The sequence below is a fragment of the Chiloscyllium plagiosum genome, unplaced genomic scaffold (assembly GCF_037043375.1).
Source record: "Chiloscyllium plagiosum isolate Xiang-an unplaced genomic scaffold, Cpla_swu_hap1 HiC_scaffold_8, whole genome shotgun sequence".
In the NCBI taxonomy this organism is placed as follows: Eukaryota; Metazoa; Chordata; class Chondrichthyes; order Orectolobiformes; family Hemiscylliidae; genus Chiloscyllium; species Chiloscyllium plagiosum.
In genome coordinates this window covers 40,091,092-40,114,977 of record NW_028270146.1, presented here as the reverse complement: position 1 = coordinate 40,114,977, position 23,886 = coordinate 40,091,092, and the positions used below count along the sequence as shown (strand labels likewise).

The window sequence follows — 23,886 nt, the reverse complement described above, 5'->3', positions numbered from 1 at the left end:
TCAATTAGCCAAACTTATCAGTTTCTTTGTCACTTCCCTTTTTTGAGTAAGAACATTACAGTTTCCAAACCTCCGGGACCGTTCGAGAATCTAAGAAAACTTGAAAGTTTTATTATAAAAGTGCATCTGCTATCTCTGTTACATCTTCCTTTAATAACTTAAGATGCAACCCATCAGGTCAGCTTTTAGTCCCATTAGTTGCCCTGGCAATTGTTCTCCAGCAATAGTTCCTGAATTTTTGTACTGTCCCTCAAATGGGATTTAAAATTTTATTGTGTTGTGATTATTACCCCCTTGAGGATCCTTAACTATGAGATCTCTTATCAATCCCATTCATTACATATTGTTAGATCTAAAGTAGCCTGTTCCTGGTTATGTTGTGCATAAACTGTTCAACGAAACAATCCCTGATGCATTCTACAAATTCCTTTGCCATGTTACCCTTGCAAATCTGATTTGTCCAGTCAATACCCAGATTAAAGTCACCCATGAAAATTCAAGAGCGCTTACATGCCTCCATTATTCCACTGCCCTACAGTATGGCTAGTCTTCAGTTCCCACCCATGACATCCTTCCCTTACTATAGCTTATTTCCACATCATTATCTATTGCACCCATATCATACTCACCACTGTACTGATATGTTCCTTTATTAACAACACACCCCACTATCCTTTCCTTTTGGCCCACTGTTCCAGAACGTCAAATATTCTTGAACATTCAATTTCCAAACCAGGTCACCCTTCAGCCATGTCTCTGTAATAGCCGTATTTATTTATCTCTATTTTTGCCATCGACTCATCAATCTTGTTACAAATGCAATCAGATAAAGAGCCTTAAACTTTGACTTCTAATTACTTATTCAATTCTAAATTCTGCGACACTCCACTATATTTTCTGTCCCAACACATGCAATCACTCATCCCCTCACTACCCTGCACTCCTGTCTACAACCCTCGTTATATAATTTGCCAGGATATTTGATATATTTCAAATGAAAGCCATACTAACAGAGCTCTGAATAGTGCCCAGTAGTGCCAGTGTCCCATGATTGGCTCTCTAGTTCTCTACACAAATCTTTGAGCCACACATTTACCTCTCTAACCTATTCAGCTTACAGCAATCTGCACATGGCTCAGACAGTAAACTGGACAATATTACCTTTGTGTTTGTGCTTTTTGATATAGCACCGAGCTGCTCAATCTCTCAGCAGAACCTCTTTCCTACTTCTACCCAAGATTTAGTACATTGTTCTACGTGTGAACAGTGCATTATTTTCAAATAACGAGCATTTCATTCAGACTAAAATAATTTCTCACATTCTTTCCTTAATGCTTATAATACAGATTAAAATTTCAAGTTTGGTCCCACTAAGTGGGCAGCACGGTAGCACAGTGGTTAGCACTGCTGCCTCACAGCGCCAGAGACCCGGGTTCGATTCCCGCCTCAGGTGACTCTCTGTGTAGAGTTTGCACGTTCTCCCCGTGTCTTTGTGGTTTCCTCCGGGTGCTCCGGTTTCCTCCCACAATCCAAAAACAAAATGTGCAGGTTAGGTGAATTGGCCATGCTAAATTGTCCGTAGTGTTAGGTGAAGGGGTAAATGTAGGGGAATGGGTCTGGGTGGGTTGCGCTTCGGCGGGTCGGTGTGGACTTGTTGGGCCAAAGCGCCTGTTTCCACACTGTAAGCAATGTAATGTAATGTAAACTCCAGAAAAATATTATGTACAATTAGAAATCAATTTTAAATTTTGTTTCAAGCAGGGGACAAAAGGGCAGTCCAGGACCAGAACTTGCAAAGGACAAAGGTTATCTGAAAATGGAATGGTAAACAAGCAGCAGTTCCATTGATGACAGCAGATGGGAGTACTACCAGAGAGCATGGTGATCACACAAGGTGAAAGAATAAGCTGAACCCTGGAACAGAATAGCAGAGTGCTACTGTGTAAAGCAATTGATCAGGGAAGAGAGTAAATTTTACATTTAAGAGAAATAATCAGGTCAGAACATGACAAGTTGCAATTAGAAAGAGTACTGATGTGCACCTGAAGTTCACTTGATGACCAGAGCATGGAACTGGAATGTGATAGATGATCACCTTACATTTGGAAACTTTTATTAACAGAGTATCACCTTCATTGCAGTGAAATATTGAAAGACATAGCAAATAGCAATTACCGGGGGAAAATACATAAAAATCACTACATCATATTTTCAGCTGAATGTTGAATCAAAACAATCAAGAAGCAGGCACAAGTCTTCATGATATTCTTTTACATTCCAAGCAGGAACCTGTACTGAACCACCTTCTACATCACACACAAGTCACAATTCCAATTTTATTTGTACTATAACTGCCTTAAATTTGACTTGAAAAATTCATTCCCTGGTAGAGCATCATGACTGAGGCCAACATTAATCGTACATCTCCAGTTGCTTTGAGAAGATAATTATGGTACGCCTCTTTAAACGGAATGGTTTATTAAACTATTTAAGGCAGCAATTACAAATCAACTACAATGTTGGACTGGAATCATGAAGGCCAGACTGAATAATGACAAGCAGGAGGCTGGAAGAACATGGCAAGCCAAGCAGCATCAGGAAGTGGAGAAGTCGATGTTTTGGGTATAACTCTTCAGGACTGAAGAAGGGTTCCACCCAAAACGTCAACTTCTCCACCTCCTGATGCTGCCTGGCTTGCTGTGTTCTTCCAGCCTCCTGCTTGTCTACTTTGGGTTCCAGCATTTGTAGTTTATTTTCAAGACTGAATATAGATAGCAGGATTCATTTCGTAAAAATATAATTGATTAGTTAAACCTATGCAACAATCCAACAGCTTCGACTGCCAGTTTTTACTCTCAGCTTTTCTTCAAAACATTAATTCAACATAGCTGCAATACTAAGCTCCAAAGGACAGCAGTAATGGATAATGCAGTCTGAGAACTAAATTACAGGTCTTTCAATAGCACTTAAATTTAGATAATCCCGTAAGCGATTACTATGATGTTCTACTACCAGACGTAAATCCCTTTCATTTGCTCCCATGTGTGCAGATTTTCTAGATAACACATTTGTTCCTACTTCGTCATAAACTATTATAAGCTTTAAGGAAAAAAAATGTAGGAAATCCTTTCTTAGTCTAACTGAAACGCTCATTTGCAAATGCACATTTCATGTTCATGAATTGCATAAATGTTTGAACTGCATTTTATGAAACTGCTTTCAAGATTTCTGATCAGAATTTTACAGCTATTTAACACAGTTTAAAAAGACAGTGCCATACTTTGGAAGTATATTGAGTTTGTTAGATTCTGGACACAGAAGAGGTGAATTACTCTCCACAAAATTTCTACCTCTAACATATTCTCATAGCCACAGTATTTATATGGTTAGCCCAGTTGAGTTTCTGGTCAAAGGTATCTGCCAGGATAATAATTGTACAGGATTCAGCATGGTAATGCTAATTGATGTTAAGGAAGTGGTCACTCCCAGACACGTATGCAGTCCAAATGGACATTGGTCAGGTCTTACTGCAAATGGATTCGGATTGCTTCAGTATCTGAATTAGAGCAAATATTTTCTTTCAACCCATTCCTGGTATGTGGACAACGATGCCCATCCTTGTTGTCATTGCTGTGGTCACAAGTAGGCCAGACCAGATAAAGGTATATATTTCATCATTTCATTCTCTACGGGACATTATTGAACTAGATAAATTAAGACAGCGATTACATGGTTACCATTATGTGAGCATTTCATTGGATATAATTTCACCATCTGCCGGAGAGTTTCAAACCCAAGTCTCCAGAACATTAGCCTAGGTTTCTGGTCAAACATGTGTTGAGAGTGTGCAGCTGGAAAAGCACAGCAGGTCATGCAGCATCCGAGGAGGAGAATCTACGTTTCGGGCCAGACCCCACCCACAGCTGCCAACCTCATAGCTCAGGAACCCCACATCATCCAATTCTACCTCCGACTCAAGATCCACAAGCCTGACTACCCCGGCCGAACTATCGTCTCAGCCTGCTCCTGTTCCACCGAACTCATCTCCACATACCTCAAAAACCTTCCAGCAACACACACACAACTCTGATCTCCAGCATCTGCAGACCTCACGGTCTTCTAGTCAAATAGTCCAGTGACGTTACTACTACACCACCACCTAGTTCTGAACATTTCATAATCAGCAACAGACATCCCAACTTTCTGATGAAGCAACTGAAGAGAGTTGGGTCAAGGACACTGCCCTTAAGAACTCCAGCAGGTGATGTACCAGGACTGAGATAAATTGGCCTCTAACAACAACCATGACTATGCAAATAACAATGCAAAGAATTGCATATGCTCGAGATCTGAAACAAGCAAAAACAGGAAGAACAACATGGTTCTGAAGAAGGATTACTGGACTCAAAACTCTGTTGTTTCCACAGATGCTACCCAACCTGATGAGTTTCACCAGCAATTTGTGTTTTTGTTCGTTTCACAACTATGCAGTCATGCTTAAACCATTGGTACTAGGCTTCACTAAAGTAAAGTGACAAATTACGTACATAATAAACATGAAATTACTACCTTCAGTTCTAATACTTGAGAGACCTCATTCTATAGTCTTAGGCACAAGGTCTAGGTTGGTATTCTCTACAGTATTGAGTGATTTGGAGGTCCCATCTTTCAGACAATGAAGTGAATCAATTGAGATTCTTATTATTCAGGCTACCCCCCAGGAGTGTGGTATACAGCAACAAAGCAGTTCTGTATTTTGTACTGGAATATTCACTATACCAACAGGCAGAAAACTGGGTCTTTGTTATGTCAAATTATCATTTGCGTAATGACAACACAGTAACTGTCTTTATTTCTTGGGAAGTGTAAAACAAGGGTCAAGATGACACCCATGATGGGAGTTTGGAGTCAAAATTACTGCAAACTCAATGATCCATGCTTGAGCCACTGACTCCCAAGTAACCTGTAGTACATACTAATATTTGCTGGGACACAGAATTAACAGTGGTGTTTTATTTTACTTATTTAACTTCATGTAAACCTGGAATTAAATGCCTAAAATAGTGAATGTAGTTGGAAAAGAAACAGATAATTCACTTGTGTCAGTGAAAGCTCAGTACAGTCGTATTATCAGCAATTTAATTATAATTATAAATTGTGAACAATTACTTACCTATTCTTTGTCTAGCCTTTTCCACAGTTATGTCCTTAATTGCAAAGCTCACGATGACATACATACAGCAACATCACCAATTTTCAAAATATTTAATCCTAGGAAGCAAGACTAAATTTTGGAACAGCATTATGAATTAATCCTCCAAATTGATAGCTGTATATTTCATTTTCTACAATATAAATAAACCACCAGTTTTTTTTAATATGGTGAACTGAACCAGAAAAGATGGAAAAGGATTTCCCTACTATTTAAATCACTAAGAAAGTATTAATTGCTATGAAGGCCCTTAACATTCCCATTGATAATTTGTCACACACTTCCATAGCCAAGGCTATATATGCCACAAAGCTGGAAGCAAATCTTTCATCACAGGTTAGTTTAATCCATTGTGCTGCCCTACATATGAAGCAGTTAGCAGCTGGATAGAGGATGAAAGGAAAACGTGGATCTGGAGTAGTTTAAAATAATCCTCCAATCCCAAATGACATGGACTATACACTTATTGTAGAAGAATCAATTCTATTGATTCTATCACCAACAACCTCAAAGCAAAGTCTAACAAGCAATCTATGCCATGCCGAGAATTTTTATTTTCAACATAGACTGAACTAAAACTACGAGTAGGCACTTTATCCAATTACATAAAGCATATTCCCCTCTCAAATTACTGTAGCAGAGAGTCCCTGCCAGGTCCAATCTCAGCACATTTTCTTATTCCAGCAGCACCTTTTAAAAATAAACTTAATTCTAGGAATGTTTATTATCTTTATTCTTGCATTTGGGTGTCCCTTGCAAGATCAGCATTTATTGCCCATCCATAATTGCCTTTTAATGGAGTAGCTTACTAGGCCATTTCAGACATCAATTAATAGTCAACCACATTGCTGATTATCTTGAGTCACATGTAAAACAGGATAGCAGATTTCCTTCCCTAAAGAACATTAGCGAATCTGATGAATTTTCCAAGACTCAATTATAGTGACGTGGTGGTCATTACGGTGACTAGGTCTGTTGTCCATATTTTTTTTAAACTAATTGATTTTAAATTTCATCAGCTGCTGTGGTGGCATTTGAACCCAAGTTCCCCAAAGCATTTTGGTCAGTGGCATATCCCCTATGCCATGAGCTCCTTAGTAGGGTCTGGTATCTGCTTGCAAAACTGATCACTGCAATTAAAAGGATGATTCTGGAGTAAGGAGCTGAAAAATATGTTGCTGGGAAAGCGCAGCAGGTCAGGCAGCATCCAAGGAGCAGGAGAATCGACGTTTCAGGCATAAGCCCTTCTTCAGGAATGATTCTGGAGTAAGGATGATCACCAGCTCCTTTACTCAGCCATTAACCTTTTTTAAACCTCCCCATACCCCACCAACCTGATATCCAAATAGTAAATGGAGAACTTGTTCACCAACATTGAAGTGTTCCATTCAATTGCATCTGCCAAATACCCCCAGTCCTCCCTACTAATCTCATTTGGCTAAAACCATCAATTTAATCCTTACTACAATCTCCATTCCCTTGTCACTGAAAATCTCATTCGTAGGCAATATGTTAGTTGAAGCAAATTGTTAAAAATCTCAATAACCTTTTGGACCCTAACTACCAAATCAGCTGTGGCTCTCTTTCTTTGATTTGGTGGCAATCTTTAGCTGATTATACTTTCAAACAGACATAGGATTTGCCTTATGTTAAAAGGCGTAAGGGCTGGTGTTATAGGCATAATGTAAGAATGTTCAAGCTATGGCGGGTTGTAACAAACCAAAAAACAAATATTGCCTTAGATTCGTATTACTAATTGACATATAACGAAATATAGAAGAAATTAAACTCATTGGGTTTGAAAGAACTCAAGCAAGGATTTCTTAAGAGGTAGGTAGTAGAGGAAATGTAAATTAGATACACGATCCCATGCTAAACGTTAGACAGTAAAACAAGATAAAGATAGTAATGACGAGTTTCGCTCATGAATATAAATCCATCAATCTTATGGGTAAGCTAAAAGCCCGACATCGTCAACAGTTGACAATTTCCCCGCCCACCGCACCACATGAACGGGCAAGGAGGACCAAATTGATTTAATTTGTGAAGCACTGATCTTTGTCGTCCTTTACACTGTTTTGCTGTCTGTCCGGATGCTCTCGCGAACCTGCTTTCATCTCGCATATTTGGCTCCCTCCCACCCTAACGACACTGATTTTAATCCCTCCTGTTCTTTGAAGCGATTCGCCTCTGCAAGCTCGGCCTCATGACAAAAACAGCTGGGAGTGCGCACCACTTCGGGGGTAAATGAGTCCACAACAAAAATCCTCACTTGGATCACAACCCGCGCGTGTACGTGTCAATTAGGGTAAGCAATCGAAACACGCCAAGATTTAATCTGTAATGTACAAATATCCACGCGTTTCAACGTTGATAGACATTTTTTAAAAAAATCACTTAGCACCCAAACGCTATCAAGTCTGCTCGATCACTTTTTTCTATCCAAAAAGGTACAGGATTGCACAGATGGAGCGTCAGGGATGCAGGTTTGGAAGTAGTGATGGGGCGGGACGGTTTCTGCTCAGTTTGGAAGATCTAAACTCAGTGACGGAAGACGAGAACTTGGACTTGGCAAGTAGTGACAACGGCAATGATGAAAACAACGAACATGAGATCGAGCAAGAAGAGGACAATCTCCTCGGGTACTGGCAAAACATCGGCCGTGGGCATCAGGTGGTTGTGCCAAGAGGTAAGATACGCAAGCTGACACGAGTAGTTTCCGAATATATCAATAACTAATCAGATATTACTGTGGAAATTGATATTGAGAAAAAAAAAAGGGAGTTCTTCAAACCTTTAAATCTACTTTAAGTTGAAATGCCTCTCTCCCCTCAAACTCCAGCTGAGAGTTAACCATAAAGCATACTTATGTAATTGTTTCAGATCTGTAATATTTCATGGTTAATTGTTTCACACAATTAACAAAATCCCCTTGCTTGATTGTTGTTCGGTTATTTTCTTGCCCAGAATGAAAAAACGTGTTCGATTTAAATTAGAACTTACTGACCAATTAAAGAAAGAACTCGACTCATTTAAAATGTATATTAATCCTGTGCAAAATTAAAACTCGAGTTCAATTCTCTCCATCGCTTTTTCCTGCCCAGAACGTACACCAGATCCAACAATTTAGGTTAAAAATAGAAAAATGTTGCTATGATAGTTCTGTGAATTGTTTTGTTAAAAAATAAAACCAGCAAGAAATGAAGGAAAGCAGTCAGATTTTGCAACACATTAAAAAAAATTGTGACAACCGTATGTGACATCAGATTTTATAAAAGCAACCAACAGAATATCAAAAAACAAATCCTAGGCTGTTTAACAGTCAGCAGTGAAACAGTATTTGCCCAGCCCAACCCATCCACATAAGAAATAGAAAATGTCACCACATGGTTCATAAAAATTAAAGCTATTAGCACAGGAAAGTGGAACGATGCACCTCAATAAACCAATCGGACTTTCTTTTCCCCTGGTTTTGTAAGTGATGAAAATGCACTATTTCATTTGCTTATTTTTACAATCAGGTAAAATAATCATCTCAAACTGGCTTTAGAGATTGGGTAAAATATACATAAAGAATTTTCATAAATTATTTGCTGCCAGACAAGAAAGGTTCATATGAAATTATCCTATTACCATCATCTATACAAACTTTATATTCATACATAATTTTTTGGGAGAACGTAAATTCTTCCAATTTAACAGCAAATCAAACTGCTATAACTATCAACTGTTTCCTTGTCCTCTACAAACTGTTTTTGTACAATAGCATAGGATCAACTTCAGCAGATGATTAAGACATATTTATTAGTGGAGTTTCAAAGTAGCCCTGTACTTAACGTTTTGTATTCTCTGAATGAAGACATCACTGTCTCGGCCAGCAGTTATTGCCCAGAGGGCAGTTAAGAGTCAACAACACTGCTGTCGGCCAAACCAGGTAATGATGATAGTTTCATCCATAAAGTAGACGAATGAATTAGACTTTTTTCCCCTTACAAAGGATTCATGTTCATCATTAGACTATTCTAGAATTTTTAAAATCCCAGATTTTTATTGATTTAAAATTCCACAATATAACATGGCAGGATTTGAACCCAGGTCTGGTGGGATGCTGTGTGGTTGGGCCGAATGGCCTGTTTCCACACTGTAGGGATTCTATGAGAAGAGGGAGTTATTTTCCTTAGAATACAATTTAATAGTTTTTTAAAATTTGAGAATTTTGGATAACAAAAGAGAGGAAAATATTTCCAACTTTGAGAGGAAAGGAATCAGTAACAAGAGAATAGAGATTTAAGATAACTGGCCAAAGAACCAGGGGATAGCTGTGGAGATGTTTTAAATAATAAACTTATCCACTTACGGTACTTCCACCATCCTCTGAATTTGAAGAGACAATTTGCAACAGTTCCCCTAATTCTTCATTAATACCTTGCATGAATTTTTTTGGTGTTTGCCATTCCTAAGTCTTCATTTTTTGTATCCCACCCTTGACTAGGTTCCTTATATTCTCTCTCAATTTATCAGTAATGAAACTGATAGATTTTCAAACAGCATGGAAGGTATATGATAATAAGGCAGAAAATGAAACTGAGTCAGAAGAAAAGTCATATTAGAACATAGACCGTTACAACGCAGTACAGGACCTTCGGCCCTCAATGTTGTATCAACCTGTGAAAATAATCTGATGCTCATCTAACCTACACCGTTCCATCATTATGCATATTAATGTCCAAAGCCCATTTAAATGCCCTTAACATCAGCGAGTCTACTACTGTTGCAGGCAGGCTGTTTCACACCCCTACTACAGAGTGAAAAAACTACTCCTAATATCTGTTCTAAATCTAACACCCCTCAATTTAAAGTTACGTCCTCTCATGTTAGCCTTTACCATCCAAGAAAAAAAGGCTCTCCATCGTCCATCCTATCTAACCCTCTCATTATCTTATACGTCTCAAATAAGTCATCTCTCAACCTTCTTCTCTCCAACAAAAACAGCTTCAGTTCCCTTACTCTTTCTTTGTAAGGCCTTCCTTCCATACCAGACAATATCCTAGTAAATATCCTCTGAACCCTTTCCAAAGGTTCCACGTCCTTCCTATAATGCGGTGACCAGAACTGTATGCAGTACTCCAGGTGCAGCCTTACCAGTGTCTTGTACAGCTGAAGCATGACCTCTTGGATCTGAAACTCAATTCCCCCTACCAAAAAACGCCAACACACCTTATGCCTTCTTAATGACCCTATCAACCTGGGTGGCAACTTTCAGAAATTTATGCACTAGGACACAGATCTCTCTGTTCATCTACACTGCCAAGAATTTTACCATGAGCCCAGTACTCTACATTCCTGTTACTTCTTTGGAAGTGAACTATCTCATACTTCTCCACATTAAACTTCATGTGCCACTTCTCAGTCCAGCTCTGCATCTTATCTATGTCACTGTGTAACCCACAGCATCCTTCAGCACTATCCACAAACCTGCCTACCTTAGTGTCATCCGCAAATTTATAACCCATGCTTTTATGCCTACATCCAGATAATTTATAAAAGTGACAAACCGCAGTGGCCTCAAAACAGATCCTTGCGGTAACTGAGCTCCAGGATGAACATTTCCCATCAATCACCACCCTCTGTCTTCTTTCAGCGAGCCAATTTCTAAGCCAAACCGCTAAATCACCTTCAAGCTCGAAACTCCGTATTTTGTGCAATATCCTACTGTGTGGAACCTTATTGAAGTCCACATACACCACAACTGCTTTACCTTCATCCAACTGTTTTGTCATCTTATCAAAGAACTCAATAAGGTTAGTGAAGCACGACCTACCCTTCACAAAACCATGTTGACTATCCCTAGTCAAATTCTTCCTTTCCAGATGATTATAGATCCTATCTCTCATAACCTTTTCCAACACCTTACCCACAACCAAAGTAAGGCTCACTGACCTATAATTACCATGGTTGTCCCGACTCCCCTTCTTAAACAAGGGAACAACATTTGCCAGTCTTCTGGCACTACTCGTGTCGACAATGGTGACAAAGATCAAAGCCAAAGGCTCTGCAATTTCCTCTCTGACTTCCCAGAGAATCAGAGGATAAATCCCATCCAGCTCAGGGTCTTATCTATTTTCAGATCTTTCAAAATTGCGAAAATCTCCTCTTTGTCACCCTCAATCACATCTAATCTTGTGGCCTGTATCTCCATATTCTCACTAACATTGCCCTTTCCTGATGTGAATGCTGTTGAAAAGTATTCATTAAGTAGTTCCCTTACGTCCTCAGATTCCACACAACTCTCCACTACTATTCGTGATTGGCCCTAATCTTACTTTAGTCATTCTTTTATTCCTGACATACCTATAGAAGGCCTTAGGATTTTCCTTGATCCTATCTGCCAACTTCTCATGTCCCCTCCTGGCTCTTCTTAGCCCTCTTTAGATCTTTTCTGGCTAACTTATAACTCTGAAGCTCCCTAACTTAGCCTTCACGCCTCATCCTCACATAAGCCGCCATCTTCCTCTTGACAACTGCTTCAACTTCTTTAGTAAACCACAGCTCCCTCTCTCGACAATCTTGCAAACAATAGAGCAGGTTTGAAAGATTGATTGGTAGAAGAGGAGAAAAACAAATTATTTAAAAAAAGAGAAAGACTATTGGGTGTCCTGATACATGAATTAGCAAAAGTTAGCATTCAGAAGTGGAGCACGTAAATAGAATTAAACAGAATATGGCATTCATTGCAAAGGTGGGGAGGTTGGGCATTTGGAGTGTTAAAATCAGGAAGCCTTGTTACCGGTTCAGGGTGCTTATAAGACCATAACTGCACAATGTACAATTCTGGTCTCTTTATTTAACAAGAGATTTATTACTTTAGAGGAAGTTCAGCGAAGGTTCACTAGGTTGATTCCTGTAATAAAACGGTTTTTTTTATGAGCAAGGGATAATATCTTTATGAAGGTATTATGTAGAGGTGCCGGTGTAGAACTGGGGTGGACTAAGTTAAGGATAGGTTAGCTTTTGCTTATGTCAAGAGTCCTGAAGGGTATGCCTAAAACATTAACTCTCTCGCTCCTCAGATGCTACCTGACCTGCTTTTTCCAGCACCATATTTAATGACTCTGACTCTGCAGTCCTCACTATCTCCTCTTTGCTTCAGTAAGTTTGGAAGAGGTGATCTTATTAAAACATACTGAATTTTGAATGTTTTGGCAAAATAGATGCTGAAGGATGTTTCCTGTCATGGAGAATCCAGAACTAGAGGGTTCAGTTTCAAAATAACTGATCTTCCGTTAAAGCAAGTGAAAAAGAATTCTGACTGTCATTAATCTTTGGAATTCTTAACCCTAGAGAACAGCGGAGGCTAGGCCATGAATATATTAAAGACCGAGCTGGGTAGATTTTTAATCTAAAAAGGGAATCAAGGAATCAACCCTGAAGGAAAGAGGAGTTGAGGCTGCAATTAGATTCAAAGTTTTATAGCCAAAGTAGTCATGTTTAAACCATTATTTGCTTTCATCTCTCAGACATGGCTGAACCAATTCAACAGATGTCAAGAAATAACCGATCTCATGACAGGGAACTGGTTCCATTTAAGACTACAGGTCATAAAAGGAAGGTAATAAATGATGAAGTCCTTTTATAAAGGGGTTAGCATTTTGTTTGAAGGTAGAGAACGTTATTTTTTTAAATCTTCATCCTGACTTGTGTCATCATCATGCTAGGTGAGATAGAATAAACCTCTATTAATGGTTAGAAGAGACAGGTAATGCAATGGAATAGTTACTTGAATTGTATGGTTGAGCTAGAAAAAAAATTACACTGTACAAAGACTATAAAATATAGTACTGTGTCCAAGATTGATGAACCAAAAGTATATGTGATATTTTTCTGTAAAAACAAAATTCATAATTCACTAATTAGACAAATAAGGACCATCAACACTTCTATTCAAAAGCTTTCCCCATTCCAAAGTAACCTGGGTTATGAATAACTTCTGAGTGATACCTTGTTGGTAAAGTGACAATTTGCATGAGGAGAATATCAGGAATTCCAATTAGAAGGGAAGTCTTGTTGGTAGAGTATCAGATAAGATAGTTTACTGTACAAATAATAACTCAAAAAGGTTTAAAGCGAGGCTCTACATTTAGTGATGGCAGGACAACACAGTGATTGTTTCAGTATATTAAATTAGTAATGCAGTGCTAAAATAACATGTGCAAGTTGTTTTGAAAGCTTCTAACATTTTGGTGAACCACAACATAAGACGCAATCCATTTTTACATCCCTATTTGCTCAAACCAAAGTTATCATGGTTGGCAGTAAACAATTTATATTTGTGTGTTCTATTTTTTAATTTACAGGCTGAAGAACTACTTTATGAAAAGCGTCAATATGAGAAAGCAAAATGGGCTTGTGTAAAACAGAATGAATCAAGCTATGAGCAGAGTACATGCCTCGGATTTATGAAATTAATGAAATACATCTGCCAACAAAACTCAGCAGGTGACTTTCAAAAATAACAATTCATGCTGCAGAAGAATAATACTAATGTAAATTTACAATGCTCAATGGAAGAACATGATGCTGTCATATTGTTATTTGCTGTAGTTATTTTGATTAACTGCCCTCCATCTGTGTAACCTCCAGAACGACTAGATATAATGTCGTAGATTACTTGGATTAATAAATTTCAAACTAAATCAATTACACTACTATCTTCAATGTATTATTCAGTGAAACTGTAAACAGATCTGTGGAAGACTTAAAAAGTATTCTATTTCTTTACTATCTGTACTTTGCATAACTGAGAAAAACTTTAAACATGCACTGTTGAATAATGCACATTTCATAAACAGTATTTGTAATGAGTTTGCAGACGATATTAGCAATTACTTTTGTCTGTCCTGTTAAGTGGCTGCTAAAAAGCCATGACAAATTTTTTCAAATTTCCTAAGTAAAAAAAGAAATCAAAAAATAATCAGTTTTTCATTACTTTTTTTTGAATGATGACTAACACAAGAGCAGAGTTTATAATCTTCTGCCTAGTTATGCATTGCATTTGGGCCCAATAATCTACTGGTTTACCTTGTTTCTGCAGGTCTCTTCCTAGGAATGACACTGCCTGTCGTTACCATTGTGCACACCAACCAGACCAGAACAGAGCTCCAGCCTGAAGTAACCATAGCTTACTACCTGCCAGCACAATTTCAAAATCAGACACCTCAACCTTTTGATGCTGAAATTGCAATAGAGGAGTGGCCTGCTCACACTATATACACTAGGTAAATTGCATAATACAAAATTAAACAAAGTTCAGGGTACATAAACAGTTAGCCCATATTAAATGATGAGACTTGTGGAAAGGATCTATTTGATGACACCAATGCATTATTGATGATTGGCTAAATTAAGATTAGATAAATAGGGAAATATTGCTGCAAGTGTACAAGCATTGGGTGAAACCACACCTGGGCTATTGCCTACAGGTTGCATTGAGACAGTTCAGAGGAGGTTTCTAAGATTAATTCCAGAGGGAAGATGTTTGTTTGATGAAGAGAGATTGAGCACGTTAGGCCTATACCCTCTAGAGATTTAAGGAATGAGGAGAGATCTAACTGAGAAATAAAATATGCAAAAGGGGATTGACTGAGGAGACATAGAAAGGATATTTCTTCTTGGTGTGGGAATCTAGAACAAGAGCCAAGTTTTACGATAAGGGGTAGCAGATTTAAAACGGGAGGAGAAATTACTTCTCTCAAAGGATCATGGATCTATGGAATTCTCTACTCCAGAATGCAGTGGATGTGAGGACACTGATTAAATTTGAGGAGATAGACAGATTTTTCATTATTAATGTGTTGAAGGATTATGGTTAGTGGGTATGAGAGTGGAGATGAAGCAGAGATGAGATCAACCATGATTGTATTGAGTGGCAGAAGAGCTCAAGGGGTTGAATTCCTACTCCTACTCCTAGTTGTTACATTATGTTTGCTGACTGCACATGTATCACTGACAAAGCACATATTTCTAGAAGTCTGCATGCACAGCCTAAACAAAATAGAACTTGTTTTAAATAATCAGCTTAATATTATGCACACGTCAATAATTATTAGTGGTGCAAATGAACAGTTGGCAATCATTGGTGCATTGATGTCAAACAAAGATCCTATTGTGTAGCAGATTTTGTCACATGATATACTGTTTTATTAAAATTGCATTAACTTCTTTTAACTAGTAACTATCCTTGAGAGATATTGCTGCTAATGTACATTCTCCTTGGTGTCAACGAGCTCAGACTTGTGCAAACAGCCAAACCCCTCTCAAATTTGGTAAGGAACAGAGTTTCAGAATTACATGACAGAATATGATAAAGTGTTTTTTTTTAAGTCTATGGTAGCATTGCCATTTTTGAAAGGTCTTGCAGAAGGCAAATTAAACATGACCCAAGCAGAAATAAGCCAAAAAATCTAAACACAACAAAAAGCACAGACATTGAACAACCCAACTTATTGATAATATTGCAGCTAGCTGAATAGCTTTTTAAACTACTGAATATTTTTAAACAATAAACTGAATTGTTAATTTGAAACAATCATTCTGTTAACACTATAGATAGTATCAAATAGAAAGGTCACAACTCAGTGATTTGTTGACGAGGGACGAACTCACTCAAATAATTTGTCATTTACCTAAGTAATTGCTCATATTCTGAGGTTAGGTTTTGTCATGAAATAAAACCACTTCTAAGATAAGTCTTTTAAAATCCATTTAATACATGTTGAAATAAAAAAGAGTGTTTAACACTATATCTGGTAACACTGCAACTTGATTAACTACTGCATATATCAAATTCTTCTTTTCTCATTTAGAACATGCTTTTCTGACAAGCCATTCACAATTCCCCATCCTTTCCAATATTTTTTGTTCTCAATGTTTTTGTTCAGATTCTGAACAGTTATCCCAGGAAGATAATGAAAAATGGTTTATGTATCCAAGTGGGTTGCTGGGCCATTTCAGAAGGCAGTAAATTGGGACTACAGACTTGATGTGGTAGGGATTAGTGAACTAGTGTGTTTTTACAACAATGTGATAATTTTAATAATCAATTTTTAAAAACGGGCTCAGATTTCCTGAATTCAATTTTACAGTCTGGCATAATGAGATCTGAACTCCAAGTCTGCTTTGCTGTTCCAGTTGCATAACTATGAAATTACTGTGCCCCAACATTGCCATTTTTAAGCTGGACAATGGGATGTTTATGGATACAGCCCAGAAACAAAGCTTCAAGTATCAAAGTCAAATGAGGAAACATCAAACAAGCTCCGCATCTTTCCACCTTCCAGAGGAAGAAAGTAGGTTGGGACAGAGGAACACAAAAGCCTGAGAAATTAACTAAGCTGGAGCAGTAACTCAGAAGGACACTTCTCTTCCCTCACCTACTCAGTCTAATCCCCAATAACTGACTCTTGATTTTGGTTTTAATGGTGTTTGGGGAAGTGCAGGTTCAATTTCTAACTCAGCAAGGAGGATGGGCGAGTGGAAAGGTGACATTTCTCCAACCAGGGCAACAATCATGTTATCAGCTAATATTTTAGGGTGGTCAGAGTAACAAGTACAATTGAAAGATTGTTTGGCTTACCTGATATTGAGGGGTTGGAAAAGGACAAATTACATTAACAGCACCTACAGTTATAACTGGTGCCAAATAGATAACACACTTAAGATAGGGTTTCGCAGACTATCACCTAGCATTACCCTATTTTTCTTAAACCACCTGTTATTACACACCGCTGTAGCACGTGGGACTTGAACTCAGGTCGCTCGGTCCAGGAGTGGGAACACTACCACTGCACCACAAGAGAGCCCTGATCTTATTTCACTGCTTGGTTGGGGTAGAGATAACACCATTAGGCTATGACTGGAGTGTTAATCCAGAGGCATATATAATGTTCTGGGGATGGGTCGGAATCCTGCCACAGGAGATGGCAGAAGTTGAATTCAATTTTTAAAAAAAGCTGGAATTAAAAGTCTAACGATGACCATGAATCCATTGTTGATAGTCAGAAAAACCCATCTAGCTCACTAATGTCCTTTAAGGAAGGAAACTACCTTCCACACCAGGTCTGGCGTGTATGTGACACCAGACCCACAGCAAAGTGGTTGACTCTTAACTGCCCTCTGGGCAATTAGGGATGGGTAATAAATGCTGGCCGACAACACCACTCATACTGTGAATGAATGAAAAAAAGGAGCCCATAAGGCCACACCCACAATATGTTTGAATTCCATGGCAGTCACTGCTGCCTTGGAACTCAACTGCAATATCATTTCTCACAATCCCTGGCCAATAGGTCAGGAAACTCTGATTTTAATGTGGGCTTTTTGATTAGAACAGCATGATATTGGAGTTTCTCATTTCTTTAAAGCTATCAAAATTTTTAATATAGTAAATAGATATATGTGTACAAAAAGACATGAATTGTAATTCGTTACAATAGACATTCAAACAAAACTTAGTAACTATCTGGGAAAATCATAATGCATTCTGGTGCTTTAAAAAGGTGTCAAACTTAGAAATTCATCAGAAAAGTAAACAAGAATCCTAATTGTTCATCATTTTCTGCTTGTGCAGACCCTTTAACGGCAACACCACTGAAGAGTCAATTCTCCAACAGATTAACCAATTAGGACAGCACCTAGACACTTCTGAGCAGTTCCTGCATGATACCTTCATCGTTGCTGTTTATAACAATCCTGCTGCTCCAAATCGACACAACGAAATCTGGTTTATTCATAGCCCTTGAGTAAATAAAAAAGGTCTGGTATGGAGCACAGACCTTGAACAGTGACTAATTGTGAAAATATGAAATTAATGTGCTAGCATGAGCGTAAACTCACATTGATAAAAATTCAAAATTGAACATGAAAAACATACCATTAAAATGATCAGATTGATACTGTACTAAATAAATCTAGTCAGTTGCGGTCAAAACTTTGCTGAAGACTTATAATTAATTACAGGGTGTCCTCTCAAAGTCATGGTTGCATTCCTGAAAATCATGCTGTCAGTTGGCTTTTTTTTTAAAAAAGGGATCTGCAACACCCTTCTTGCTGGCCGGCATCACCAATAGGATCTTCTCAGCACGTTGTTCAATAGGCTGTGATTCCTGGCTGGCTTCCCTGGTCCTCCTGCTGCGTAGCAGGTTATCAATTGCATCTGGGTTTGCTACTATTTCCTTCTCTCTCTCTATACATGGCTGGCCAGCACAAGAGGTCATACATCAGATTGTGGCATGCAGCTGGGGGGGAAAGAGTGTAAGGGATTGCTGGATTTTTGTATGGGCAGTGGGGTAACAGGCAATAACTGGGTAGTTCAGATGGAGTTTGTGGCTGTCCACTGTCATTCTGTTGGTTGTGTGCCACAGTATGCCAAGGGACCCTACTGCTTTGAGGGAAAAAGTGTGGAAACTGTCACATGACAGTGCCCAGCGCTCCACAGAATAGAGGCCTGCCAAGGTCAGACTGGGCCAATATAAGGGAGTGACTGGGAATGCTGTTATGTTTCAAAGTGTCTCAGTGGCTCCTGTGGGGATGTGGCTGAATGCCATTTGGCGTGGCAGGAACAGATAGCAGTCCTAACAGGCAAATTGAATCTAGTGGATTTTGAAAGCCTCAAACAGTCAGAAGCCAGGAAGTTGGAAACAGCCTCAAGTCAGAGAGGCAGACGTCACTCCAAAGTGGCATCAGTCAGGTCAGGTAAGCTACTGCTGTATGTACCATGAGCAAATTAATACCAAGCTATTGTGATGAAACTATCATGATGAATCCTAAATTGTTTCTGATTATGAAAACGTGTTCTTTTGAATAAAACAAATTGAAAAATGTACTTTATCATTTGGATTAAGAACAGAAGAAAACTGTTTCAAAAAAAGCTAAAGTGATTCTCTGTTTAAATCTCAAAGTTATAGATTAGTCACAACAATTTAACGACTATTCTATGCATTTCACTGTAGGTGACTGTAAAAAGAATAAAATAGATGTCATTTAAGTTTTATTTAAAGTTTTTAGCAAAATAAATGTGTTTATAACTGCCTTTCAAGGTCAAACCAGGGAAGTGTTTAAAAGAATATAACCTTTAGCTTTCTTGCACAAAAGTCAGCAGCATTTGCTGTTTTGCACATCATCTATTATCACTAGATGCATTTTTATAAAATCATTCACTTGGGTAAGCATTGAAACTAGGAGTAACAGTAGACCATTCAGTGCTTTGAACATGTTGTGCTACTCAGTCTGATCATGGCTGATCCTCTATCATAATGCTATATTCCTGCTTGATGCTTTTAAATCTAAAGATTTGACCATCACTATGTGAATATATTCAGATTTCCGTGGTAGAGAATTCAACAGATTTATCAGCTTTTGACTGAAAAAAGTTTCCTCATCGCAGTTCTAAACAGTCTACCCTGCACCGCCCCCCCCCCCCCCCCCAAATATCTTGAGATCATATCCCCCGGTTCTAGACTTTCCAATCAGGGAAAACATCCTCCCTCCATCTAATCTGTCCTGTACTTCTGAAATCATTTATTGTAATCAGATCCCCTTCCCAGTTTCTAAAATCTAGTGAATACAGGTCCGATTGAAAAAGTTTCTCCTCTTACAGCCTGCCATTCAGAGTATCAGCTGAGTGAACTTCCTTTGCATTCCATCTATGACCAGTATATTCTTATAAATAGGGAGAGTAAAACAGCATACAATACTGTAGGTGTGGTCTCACCATAACCCTATATGACTGCAGTAAACATACCTACTTCTGAACTCAAATCCTCTTGCAACGAAGACTAAACACTATTTGTTTTCCTAATTGCTCGTTCCTCAAGGACACCCAGATCCCTTTGCATATCCACACTTTACAATATATCATTTAAATAATATTCTGTTTTTCACATCAAAGTGTATAACTTAGCATTTGGCAACATTGTACTGCATCTGCCATGTGTCTGCCCATTCACTCAACTTGTCTAAATCTTTCTTTGGTGCCTCCTCCCAACCCCAAACAGTCTTGAGTAATCAGGAAATCCATTTTCCTCATCCCCAGTCATCTATATATGAGAAAGTCTATAGCCTTTAAACATTTAGACTAAAACGTAATGCTGAATTATAGAATACAATTTACTGCATTAGAAAATAGGCAGGCAGGAAGGCTCAGAAAAAGAGGGGAACTCAAGGAATGCAGAAGATAGGGACATCTGGGCTCACCAAGTGATAACAGGATGCTGTAAGGCAATTAAGAACATCTGCCTTAGCATCAGTGAATCTGCGTGAACACAACACCAAGTGATAACACTCACAGCCATTCCCTTGTGAAATTAATGACCGTGTTTGATTCTGACCCTGAAACAAAACTCAGTACTATTAAAACCTTTGTAATTAATCGTCAGATGCTGTCAGTTATAATGGATTCTTATTACCCCTTGCAAACAGGGCAGACGCAGAGAGAAAAAAAATCTTTGCTGTTACAAGACCCTGACTTGAGGATTCAAAAGGATACTAGAGAAAGAGACTTTTTTCGTGCTGAGGCTGTTGGAGCCAGTAGAAAATTAACTCTTAGTGCTCACCTGCTATGGAGTGAATTTAATTGCATTTTGGGACTTTATGATGATATTGAGTAACCATTACTGGTTATTAAATACAAATCTGTAAAAGGTAATATTGATGAAACTTTAATTTACTTGCTGTTCTTGCAGTCCACTCTACAGACCGCCCCACTGTCAATTCTAACTATTCAGATCTTATGTCTTATTTGAATTTGAATCACAACCCTGAAAAGGAAACATATTTAATTCAAAGACTAATGAATCAGTTTAAATACAACCTTATTGTAACATCTCAGCCTCAGGTACAGAATGATTTCAGTGATCTCTCATTGTCTGCTCCTAGCTTTAAAAAAATAGTCATTCTAAGCCTAACATTGAAGAGATTCTCATATAACCTGTCAGGAACCCATTTTATGGTAAAAAGTTTACCCTCCTTGCTAAGAAGCCATTTTGTAAAATAATTGTATCAGACATGTGAGCTGTGTAAGTTTACATTATGACCTCTCCAATTAGCTCAGACTGGTGCCTCTTTATGATAGAAGCTTATCTCACTGGCAGGCACCTAACTCGGTTGGATATGCTTTTTCCACGTGATGAATGGCTTAGGGCCTGAAGGAGTGATTAGTCAAGCATACACAGACCTGTCAATTAACTTTTCTTCCTTATGAATTATTGTCATTCATTGTTGTCTGTCTAATTAAGAACATGCAATGTTTTTTAAACTTTTGCATAAAGGAAGCCACTTTGTATCAGTATATCAGAGTAGCCTGCTGGGGCACTTGAAGAGCTGGTATCTTATTCTCCTAGGTTATTAGAACCTAGTTAGTTTAGCTTATAGGTATCAGTGTTATGTTGTAACAGTGACGCTATTGGTAAACAAAGGGATGACTAAAAGTAAACTAATCTGTCTGTAAGAGGGTTTTTTATTCCAGACTTCCAAAGATCGCCGGGACGAACCTAGAGAGAGGCTTACAGGTCTGAGTCCATAAGGGATTCCCTGGGCCATCTCAAATCTGTACTCTTAACAGCTATACCACAAATAGCAGAGGACCAAGCACTGATCCTGTAATTCTCCACAAGTCACACTGCCTACCACTCAAATATATTACCACCTATACTTTAATGCTGCCCACGAACCCCTTTTTGAAATGCCTTCTGAAAATCTAAATAAATCCATTGGCTCGCCTTTATTTATTCTATTTACATCCCCAAAAACTTGATTTGTGAAATATCATTTGTCTTTCATCAACCTATGTTGGCTTTGTCTAATCCCATTAATGCTTTTCAAATGCATTATTTTCACATCTAGCATTTCCCCAATTTCTGATGGTATGGACCAGACCAAACCAAACCGCCCCCCCCACCCCCAAAATATTAATAAGATAGCCTAGACCCTAACTTTTCCTTACTTTAAAGGCAAGTGTAAGTTCTGAATGCAATTCGATTAGTCAAACTACCAGTTGAAGCACAGAACACAATTTATTCATGCACATGTAAAAGACAAAAAAAGGAGAAATTAAACAGCAACTCTGTTGGAAAACTTAACAGAATAATAAATTATCTAACTAAATAGTAACTGTTCCAAAATAGTAACATCACATAAACACACCTTTGGCAAGGGCAAATTCAGTAGAACAGATGGTTTCACATACAATTCTAGCAGCAGGAAGAGAATGCCAAGCTTTTAGCTGTAACAGAGAGGGGTAAAGTAGCTTCCATATTCAGCTTCAAGATCCCAGCAACAACTGGAAAACTTAAACTGAAAATCCTGGGTCTGTGGGAGCTTGACTCCTACCATTCAGGCTGTTTCTATTATTCCAACTTTAAAAAGACACTACAAGGCCCCAAACTGTTTACTTTATTGGCTCCATATAGATTGCACAGCACCTCTCTCCCATAGTATCAACCATCATATCGTCACAGTATCATTACATGATCTTAGGACTTTACTTCTCAGTTCTCCCTCTTCCTCCCTTTTCAAATAACAGGGTTACATTTGTCACCTTCCAATCTGTAGGAACTGCTCCAGTTCATGGAATATTGGACTAATATTCCAAGGGCCACTTCAGTTTCAGTCAACTTATGATTTTCCTTTTTTAAAATTATTAATGTTTCCAAATATCAATGAAGACAAATAAAACCTAGTTTGAAACACTAACGATCCACCAGTTTTGAAGATTCCACCAGAAGCAAAAGTCATGGTATTTAGTTGATATCTTGCTTCTTTACTTGGTAAAACTACAATGTGTTAACAGTAATAACAGGTTCATCTTGATTTAAAATTGAAACATATTGTTTTACACTTGAACTATTTGTGCATTAGAAGATGTAGTAAAACTAAATAGCTGTAAACATGTAAACTGCAAAGATGTAATCTGTAAAGCATGCTAATGTGTAAATAAACTGAAATGAAATCAAAAAGTGGTTTAATGTCATGTTAAGATTATATCCTCAATAGCTTCAAAGTGTGTTTCAGTCACTTTCAGATAGATTAGCTAGTAAATATGCCACCAGGAAGCTGAAGGGCTGTGACAGGTTTACAGATCGCATCAAGTGTAGCATTTCAGGTCAGGTTTTTGGCAAAAATAATACCTATTATTCACAATCCAAATAGCTATCCAGAAAACTTGTTAAAATTTTATAGCTAGTGAGGACTGAGGCTCACTTGTGACAGAATCAAATTGTGAGATTAGATTAGATTAGATTAATTACAGTGTGGAAACAGGCCCTTCGGCTCAACAAGTCCACACCGACCCACCGAAGCGTAACCACCCAAACCCATTCCCCTACATTTACCCCTTCATCTAACACTACGGGCAATTTAGCATGGCCAATTCACCTAACCTGCACATTTTTGGACTGTGGGAGGAAACCGGAGCACCCGGAGGAAACCCACGCAGACACAGGGAGAATATGCAAACTCCACACAGAGTCGCCTGAGGTGGGAATTGAACCCGGATCTCTGGCGCTGTGAGGCAGCAGTGCTAACCACCGTGCCACCCGTGTGATGGACATTTGCTGTCACAATTGCAAGTCTATCCTTTTTCAATTTCTGAAATTGCATCTTCAGTATTACATTATAAACAA

At 38.3% G+C, this 23,886-nt stretch overlaps 2 protein-coding genes across 7 annotated transcripts in view; one reads left to right on the top strand and one right to left on the bottom strand.

Annotated features, from left to right (window-relative positions):
- soul3 (heme-binding protein soul3) overlaps window positions 1–23,199 on the top strand; it is a 56,739-nt gene extending 33,540 nt beyond the window's left edge. The window contains exons 2-8 of one of the 3 annotated variants that reach the window (XM_043697334.2): window positions 1,759–1,894; window positions 7,393–7,520; window positions 7,663–7,901; window positions 12,730–12,821; window positions 13,567–13,708; window positions 14,304–14,487; window positions 17,838–23,199. In XM_043697334.2, the coding sequence (XP_043553269.1) occupies window positions 7,679–7,901; window positions 12,730–12,821; window positions 13,567–13,708; window positions 14,304–14,487; window positions 17,838–18,009 (813 nt within the window). In that variant the 5' untranslated portion in view covers window positions 1,759–1,894; window positions 7,393–7,520; window positions 7,663–7,678 and the 3' untranslated portion in view covers window positions 18,010–23,199. Of the gene's footprint in view, window positions 1–1,758; window positions 1,895–7,189; window positions 7,521–7,662; window positions 7,902–12,729; window positions 12,822–13,566; window positions 13,709–14,303; window positions 14,488–16,330; window positions 17,227–17,837 lie in introns of those variants that run through there. The other 2 variants (XM_087989743.1, XM_043697335.2) reach the window with 2 other exon arrangements.
- Window positions 1–23,886, bottom strand: part of fancm (FA complementation group M) — a 175,144-nt gene that overhangs the window by 129,196 nt on the left and 22,062 nt on the right. The window contains exon 1 of one of the 4 annotated variants that reach the window (XM_043697327.2): window positions 5,174–5,418. The exons of the other annotated variants lie outside the window; for them this stretch is intronic. The gene's annotated coding sequence lies outside the window, so the exon portion shown is untranslated. Of the gene's footprint in view, window positions 1–5,173; window positions 5,419–23,886 lie in introns of those variants that run through there. 4 annotated transcript variants of the gene reach the window in all.